The sequence below is a fragment of the Xiphophorus couchianus genome, chromosome 7 (genome assembly GCF_001444195.1).
Source record: "Xiphophorus couchianus chromosome 7, X_couchianus-1.0, whole genome shotgun sequence".
NCBI classification, from domain to species: domain Eukaryota; kingdom Metazoa; phylum Chordata; class Actinopteri; order Cyprinodontiformes; family Poeciliidae; genus Xiphophorus; species Xiphophorus couchianus.
Genome location: NC_040234.1, coordinates 2986276 through 2995315, shown reverse-complemented (window position 1 = coordinate 2995315; position 9040 = coordinate 2986276). Strand labels below are relative to the sequence as shown.

General features: G+C 42.5%; 1 protein-coding gene across 1 annotated transcript; it reads right to left on the bottom strand.

The window, feature by feature from the left end:
- Nucleotides 1-567: 567 nt before the first annotated feature.
- hspd1 (heat shock 60 protein 1) lies at nucleotides 568-8742 on the bottom strand. Its single transcript, XM_028023724.1, has 11 exons — nucleotides 8588-8742; nucleotides 5613-5788; nucleotides 5200-5535; nucleotides 5023-5118; nucleotides 4450-4543; nucleotides 4194-4362; nucleotides 4003-4102; nucleotides 2850-3095; nucleotides 2596-2770; nucleotides 2334-2512; nucleotides 568-1273 (listed from the first exon to the last, which is right to left on the bottom strand). Exons 2-11 carry the CDS (start codon nucleotides 5784-5786, stop codon nucleotides 1115-1117), a joined length of 1728 nt encoding a protein of 575 aa, XP_027879525.1. The 5' UTR covers nucleotides 5787-5788; nucleotides 8588-8742; the 3' UTR covers nucleotides 568-1114.
- Nucleotides 8743-9040: the final 298 nt, after the last annotated feature.

Genomic DNA, 9040 nt, shown 5'->3' with positions numbered 1-9040 from the left:
CTTATGAATCCCTCCTAAACTTCAATAAGCCTTGACTCTCAGTCCTTTTGGGACGGCTGTTTTTCCCCTCTACCAGACTTCTTCCCTCCAACTAGGGAGATAATGTGCTCAGATGCAGCACTGCAAGCCAACTTCTTCAGCAGCGACCAAATTTCTGTGTTAAAAATAATTTTTGAATGGTAGGATGATGCGAAACTTACCTCTTATATTTTACATTTGCTCACATTTTATTTCTTTACTGAAATAAGTTGGCTTCTGAATGATTTAAATGAACCTATAAAGGAAGCACTAAAATCAAACGTAATATGGACACCGATTTATTAAATAGAACAAAAACAACCATGTCTACTCAACAGAAATGACCTGATGACCACTTTCAGGAACACAGGCGCCACCTACTGGCTGCTTCCTGCACGTGTTACTACAGGACCAGATACAGTTTCACATTCACACTGTCACAGAACATATCAGGGTCATGTTTACACTAACGAGGGTCAGCATGTCAGTAAACATTCAGACTCAACAGGCCTGTTAGGCACTCAGAGTGAAAACGTAACAAAACGCTCGTAGTCTGTAAGAAAACTGCTTTAATTCGGATCGATGATGACAGACATGTATATTACAAAAACATATGAAGAATTAACAGAAAAAAAAATTACTACAAAATAAAAATCAAGACATGGACATTGAAGGCCTGCTCTCTCTGGTCCACAAAGGAATGGTTCTGTTTGTTTCAGCCTGCAGGACTACAGCTACTCGACAAGCGCAACTAGGGGGAGGGGGAGGTTCATGAAGTAGAAGAATCGGAACATTCTGGAGACAAAAAGTAATGATTTTCTCCACATGCAACAATGCACACAGATTCAGGACTCTGCGTTTCTCTGCAGACACGTGAGGCTGAAACAAACCAAACCCTCCCTAATGGTGAACTCTCTGTTAGTGATTCCCTCTGAGCAGGTTACATGATGCGTTCAGGTGCCAGTGTGGAATACGAAGAAGGGCTTCGGCAGCTCTCAGTCCACTGAGCCGTCAAACCAAGTGAAGTTCCGGAGGAATCGTGGTCAGTCCAGCTCAAGTCTGATGATTCAGTCTGTACAGGGTCGGCAGGCCCGGCTCAGAACCCCATGCCGCCTCCCATTCCTCCCATTCCCCCCATGCCGCCCATGCCTGCTGGCATCTCCTTCTCCTCCTTGGGGATCTCCGTAACGACGGCCTCGGCGGTGGAAAGTAGAGACGCGACTCCGGCGGCGTCCATCAGCGCCGTCCTTACCACCTGCAGGAGGAAGAGTAGGACAGGTTACAGCTTATTTGTTGTCTGCAGGACAACACTGCCCCTCTGTGGCAGACTTTGAAACTGCAGCTGAATTTTTAGCAATTTTCTGAAGTCAGGATTTTAATTTTTGTTTTTTCACTAAGGGTGTCAAATCTAAATGGGCTGAATACAATGCCATATTGTCACTTACCTAAAATAATAGCCTAAGTAATTTTTTGCCAAAAGGGATCATTTTGATTAAATTAAATTATCTTTAGGCAATAGAAAGGGGACAATTTTTTATTGCAAAAAAAAAAAAAAAAATCACTTTGGCAGAAAATTACGTAGACTATTATTTTAGGAAGGTGATGATATGCAAGCCACATTCTTCAGATTTTTGCTAAAATGTTTCTATGCACCATTTCTTACACTTCACAGTTCTGCACTGCTTTGTGTTGGTCTAGCAGCCCAAACCAGCAGCTCTTCAAAACTGAGCAGTAATTTGAAATATAAAAAACATATACGACTACTTTCAAGCTTTAGTCAGGGTAGAAATCCCACATCAAAAATACAAACTGTGCAATATTTTTTGTTTTTGGTTCCCAGTAAAATACAACTACAAGAAAATGTGTTTGTTCCATTTTTCTAAGTCTGATATTTTTTTTGTAACCAAACAAGCTTACAAAAACAGATAAAAATGAGCTTCTTTACATTGATCACGAGACAAACCGATTATTTTAGATTTATTATCTATGAAAAAAGCAGGCTCTGCCACAAATTGTCATATATCCTCTGTGAGGCGGGATCTTGGAGACTGCAGATTGTAGGAGGAGCTGCATCTTGAAGGCGGGGCTAGGTCCCACCAACTGTTTCGCGCAGCTGAATGTTTCCCATGGAGATTAAAGGACTTCTCCAACATGTATGAAAGAATCCCAGCAACATTCCAGGTATGTTTGTGATGAGGGACTAACATTATAACAGGATGGAAAGATCAATAAAGTTGATTTTACATGATACTGTCCCTTTAATGACTCAAACACTAAGTGTGTGAGCTGAGCTTCATCTTCAGTTTGTCCTGTACCTTTGTGGGGTCGATGATGCCCTTCTCCACCATGTTGACGTACTCTCCCTGCATGGCGTCATAGCCCATGTCTGACGCTCCCTGTAGGATCTTCTCCACCACCAGGGAGCCCTCCACACCAGCGTTCTTAGCGATGGTCATGGCAGGAATACGGAGCGCCCGCCTGATGATGTCCACGCCTGAGACAGAACGACAGAGAGCATGAGGCAGAGCTCGCGTGTGGACTAGAGGAGATGGAGCTAAGAGGATGCGTTCTACTCACCGATCTTCTGGTCATTGTTGGCGGTTTTCAGGGCGTCCAGCGCCGGGATGCATCGCAGCAGAGCGCAGCCTCCGCCGAGAACGATGCCCTCCTCCACGGCGGCCCGGGTGGCATTCAGAGCATCCGTCACGCGGTCCTTCTTCTCGTTCACTTCGACGTCACTGGTTCCCCCCACCTAGCAATCCACGGAGGAGTCACATCAGTCATGTTTGTTCCCCAAATCCCTTAACAACTGACAAAGCGCGAGTGTTTACCTTGAGAACGGCCACCCCGTCAGACAGCTTGGCCAGCCTTTCATTGAGCTTCTCCTTCTCGTAGTCGCTGGTGGTGTTCTCCAGCTGCTCGGCGATCTCTGCCGCTCGCTTCTCGATGTCGGCGGGGCTGCCTCCGCCCTTCAGAACCAGGGTGTCGTCTTTGGTGATCTGCACCTCACCCACTCTGCCGAAGTCGTGAGCCTGGATGTCCTCCAGAGCCAGACCCAGAGCTTCATCACCAAACACCTGCAGACATACATCCAGTCAGGGATCGACTAGAGACGCACCGATGCAAAGTTAATATCCGGATCGGTCCTGATATGGGAAAAAATTCTAGATCTATGAGTGACAATGTGCCCACTCGCTAAGGGCAGATCTAGTCAGTCTAATTCTATGCTTTGAGTGACGCTAGGCTTTATCATTTACCTATCTGGAATTTCTAATTGCACTTTCTGAATCATTTGAAGGTTTGTTGCAGTTTATTTTTACATATTTGACCAAGACAGTCAACCTATTGTTTTATCAGTTTCAGTTTCTTTATTATTTATTTTACATTGGCTGTTCTACTGCGCTGACTGAACAAATTCAAGTTGTGCTGTTTTTACATGTTTGACCAAACTTCTGAAGCTGTGGGTATATTTAAGTTGCTGTTCTGATCGTTGTAATTCAGTACATTTATGCCTGTTTAAAAAACGTTTTAAGACAATTCAGTTGGTTTTCTGTATCTAATCGGTATCGGCTGATGATTAACCTCAAATATCAGCATGTGGAAGTAGAGGTGGTTGATATGGACATGCAATATTATTGTGATATTTTGCAATACTATTTTGATAATAATACAAATGACAAACTATTTATTACTACTTTTTTAGGTTGCTGTATGGCTGACAGCATGACAATATTCATATTGCCACAAAAATTCTGTTAAAACATTCCCATTTGAAACGAGAATCTTCAGGATGTCACATATGGAAAGTAGTGTGATTTAAGCTTTTTTTTTTTTTTTTTAAATTAACCTATTTATTGATGCTCTTCTGGAACTGTAGCGAAAATAGTAAAAACAACATTTTCGTTTTTTATTTAAGAGCATTAATTTAATTACGACTGGAAGGCAATTTTCCAACAGGAAGGTGAGAGCTGAAATGAAACGAACCGTGCCGCCGGTGGCGATGGCCATGTCCTTCAGCTGGTTCTTCCTGTTGTCTCCAAAACCTGGAGCTTTGACAGCGACCACCTGAAGACCGACCTTCAGCCTGCAAGTTCAATCAACGGTTATTTAGGCGTTGTCCAAAAACTTTTTTTTTTTTGTTTCTGTGTTGAGGGGACAAACTTGACGAGACGTGCCTGTTGAGAACCAGGGTGCTCAGAGCTTCTCCGTCCACATCCTCAGCTACAATCACCAGAGGTTTGCGGTGCTGGTTGGCGATTTCCAGAGCTGGTACGATGCTCTGGACGCTGGAGATCTTCTTCTCACTGAGCAGCAGGTAGGCGTCCTGGAACTCACACTTCTGGCCTGGGAGCAAAACGAGATGGATGGCGATTGATCTAAATATGACCAAACCATGACCTTAGATGGGGTTGGTCAGATGAGTGACGTTACCTTTAGCGGTGTTAATGAAGTAAGGAGAGATGTAGCCACGGTCAAACTTCATTCCCTCAATGATCTCCAGCTCGTCCTGCAAAGTCTTCCCATCCTGTTACAAACAAAAACACTAACTTATTATTTTTTTAAATCCCCCAATTTTAATAGCTTTGTTTAATGTACAATGTGTAAGCTGAAGAATAAGTAATTGAGCCAATAGGAATAGTAAATATTCACTATGTTGAAACAATCCAAACAAATTGTGTTGAGGTAAATGATCTTCCTGCTCAAATTAAATGCCGATACAAAATAAAATCTCAAATGTTTTCTGGCATTTGGACAAAGAGAAATATTTTTTGTAATTCTCTAGACAAGAAAAAGTTGGTCTTTTTATTAGCTGTATGAAAATATCTGGTTTCAACTGGAAATAATGTTTCCAAATCTAACCATTAGAATGTCATGAAATTTCTCATTACTCTCATGAAGCAGAAATCTATTGCTGTCTAAGTTCATATGATTATGATGTTTTCATGCACTATTTCACCTTTGAGACTCTTATTTTGAAGTAAAACAGGAACAACAAACACCGACCTTTACTGTGATGACTCCCTTGCGGCCAACTCTCTTCATGGCATTGGAAATGATGTTACCGATTTCCACGTCTCCATTGGCTGAGATGGTAGCTACCTAAAACGACATCACTGCATGTAAATTTCATTGTCCTGACACTTGGGGGCAGCACTAAGCAAACCTAGCGTTTTTCCGTACCTGTGCGATCTCCTCTGGGGTTGTAACAGGCTTCGAGAGCTTCTTCAGCTCGTTGATGACCGTCTCCACGGCCAACATGACCCCACGCCGGATCTCCACGGGGTTGGCGCCCTTGCTGATGTTGTCGAAGCCCTCCTTGGCGATGGCCCGCGCCAGCACCGTGGCCGTGGTGGTGCCGTCGCCGGCCTCCTCGTTGGTGTTGTTGGCCACATCTTGCACCAGCTTGGCCCCAATGTTCTTGTACTTGTCCTTCAGGTCGATGCTTTTGGCCACCGTCACGCCATCCTTGGTGACCTTTGGACTGCCCCAACTCTGCTCGATGATGACAGTGCGACCCTGAAGATCACAAAGACGATACTTGAGCTCTCCAACAGTGTCGGTCATTAGACGAGTCAGTTAGCGAAGTGTGATACCTTTGGCCCCATGGTGACGGCCACAGCGTCAGCCAGCAGGTCCACCCCCTGCAGCATGAGGGCGCGCGCGTCCGCCCCAAACTTCACCTCCTTGGCGTATGCTCGTGTGAGGTGAGGAGCCAGGGCCCGGCACACAGGCCTCACCTGTTTCATGACGGTAGGTAGACGAAACATGTCTGAGGAAAAAAAAAAAAAAATTTATAAAATGGTCAATACATGAGCCTGAGCCTTGTTCAGTCAAACATGGAGTTCCACAAGGCTCTGTTTTGGATCTGCTGCTTTATCTCCTGCCACTTTGCCAATTATTACATTCTATTCAGAAACCTGCTAAGCCCAGTGGTAGGGGCAATAGGGCAGTCCACCAGCAGCAAAACGGGTTTTTGTGTTAAAAAGAATAATGAAAAAATGTGTCAATTTGTTTTTCCCATCACTGTTACTGGTATATAGAAAAACCCCATTTAAAATAAACAATGCCTATACTGGTGGGGAGGGGCAAATAAGCCCTGGTGGCCCCAACGCTTATGACACCGAGGGAAAACCTGATTTTGGAATCAATTTCCACTGCTAAGCAGATGATTTTCAACTACATATGTCTATGTTTTTTGATAACGGGTCTAACTTGTCCAAACTTTAGGTATGCCTATCCGCCCTTAAGAACTGGTTTACTGAGAATTTCTTCTTGTTTAACTCTGCAAAGGTAGAAATGGTATCATCTATTTGATAATGTTCCCTTGCCTCTTGAAAACGGTCATTTCGTGTTTTATTTGATCAGACCCCTCACAGAAATATTAAGGCGATGACTTTTTTCCATCTCCGAAGAATTGCTAAGGTTACGTCTGTCCTGTTAGTGTTCATTTAGGAGCAGAAACTTGCTGATTTCAATCCATCAACATGGTGGGGATGAACACCACCCCCTAGTGACAATAAATGGAAGGACATCAAACTGGTAAATACATAATCAGGTTACAAAAGCACAAACAGGTGACCTAACATATCCACCATCAAGCTTTTAATTTGTCAGCACAAAGACAGCCCCACTCTACTTGTCTGGACCGACCTAACCACTGTATGGGTAGGGAGGTCAGGATCGGAAATTTGAACCTTCAAGTTGATGATTCAACAACCTAGTTGCACAAGATGCACATTGACAATGAATGAAAAATATTAAGTTTATCACAGCCTCACACTTAAGACATTGTAACTGTTTGATTAAATATATAAAAAACATGAACACATTTCAGGTTTGATAAAGTCTCCATCAAACTAATTATTTACACATCTACCCACATGCTTCACCGCATTTCTTCTTTTGTTAAAACTTAAGTTGCAGCTGAATTGTCCAGCCTTTAAAGAGTCACAGACCCTGATTATTTCAGCTTCTTGCCGCCATGACACCAACCAGGAGGCAGTAATCCACCCAGCTTATCAGCAGTAAATTCATTAAGTCTAGACCGTTCAAAATTGGCTTTACACAGCCACTAGCAGGTAACCAAGCAAAATTACAAAATGACTTTCCAGAATAAATTCAGAGAGCCAAACAATCAAACAGGTTTGAGAGTTCAGTTATCTTTTTAGTGAGAGAAGAACAACATCAACATTTCAACCAAGGACACCTTAGGCAGAAGGCCAGAGGATGAGATTGACCGTCTGACCTGACCACAAGATAACTAATTGTTGTTTTAGCCATCTGCTAAAGACAACTGGCAGGAACAAATATATTTGTGTCAGTCTAAACAGGTTTATTGTATAGTTTTCACTCTTACTTGTCAGAAAAAGGCCAGTATGAGAATTTTACAGTGTGGTAACTGTTAGTAGAAAGTATCAACCCAAAAAACATACAATGTACTACATGGTCCAAGTGCTTATATTTAAAACTAGAAATGTATATATATTGCTGCTAAATTGCAACATGTTGGTTATTACAATAAAAGATTTATTTCATTTAGCCATTTTGACACACAGTCACTTCCCACGCCAATACAGTTCATGAATTTTGCAACAGGAAATAACTTCCAACAGTTGAATTTGATTTTTGTTGCAAGTGAGGGAAAAGCATAAGAAACTGTTCAGCCAGCTGGCCTGCTGTGTGCAGCAAGCGGTGGAGGTGACAGAAATAAGAATTATACCTCATACAATCTCAGAAAATCTAGAACAAATTTTCCTTGGTATCTTGTTTCGATAATGCCACAGAAAAAATATACAAACCCCAAGTACACCGTCATATCCTGCATATTGATACTACATAGTAGCTACATAGTGGCAGGAGTACTTTAGGATTTTTATATATTCTTCCATTTCCAAAATCTGAATAATTCAGTTTTATCTGTAGTGAAAGGAAATAAAAGGATGAACGACTAGCACTAATAAAAAGACACAATTGAGCAAACAGTCCTATGTAAATAACCCAAGGAAATTATAAAATCAAACATTTTCCTGTACCTTTTAGTTTCACCTTCTTCCTTCACACTGCTAGAAAATTAAAACTTCATTTACTTTTTATGCTGGAACTTTTGCATAAATGTTACTAATACTTCAAAATCCAGCCAGCAAAAGGATCCCACGTGGGCTCCTGAGGCCGGACGTCACAAGGTCAAATGGTAAGAATTGTGAAGGCAGCACGTGCACTGCCTGTGTCTGCACGCTCACGCTCTTGTGGAAGAATCGGGCACAAACACGCTGTATCTGAGATGACATCAAAGTGACACCAAAGCAAACTGACCGTCTCATTTCGTCAGGCACGAGACAACTATTATCAGACTGAAACTGAACGGCGTTCCCGCGGACAGTTGGGAAGCTCGGTAAAATCCGTAGTGCCATTTTAACGTGACCGTCCTTGTTCTTCAGAGGAGGAATTAGCGAAATGTGAGCTGTTCGGGTTAAAACAGCGTCATCTACACGAGCCTAATTGAAGCCTGCTCTTAAAATATGCACACTCGAGCCGCCTGTGTTAACACACGTGACGTTTAAGCGCTTACCTGCGAGGTAAAAGCTTGTAAATGCAGCGAGGACACCACACGGAGCGGTAGGACTGGATGAGAGGACAGTCGTGTGGAGCTGTGAAGACAGGACTGCACATGGTCTACTGCATCCGGGTTATGTACCGGTCCGCCCCGTACTCGGTATACTTCAGTATATCTTACTTAAAATTAAATTATATTTGCTTGCTTTTACTAAGGTCACCTCCGGTCTAGCAAATGAAGAGATTAGTTCCAGAAAATACTCGGATTTTTAAAGAATTATTTGATTATTTATGATATTTTAGTCCAATAACACCACAGATATGCTCGTTCCCGGGCGAAAGGTTCCAGAAATTTCCTGCGTGCCATTGGAGGAGCAAACACAGGTCAAAGTTGACATTGTGCAATCTTGCGCGAGCTTCAAATGAGAAACATTTTAATAAATTAAGTTAAAATCATTTAAAATCATTA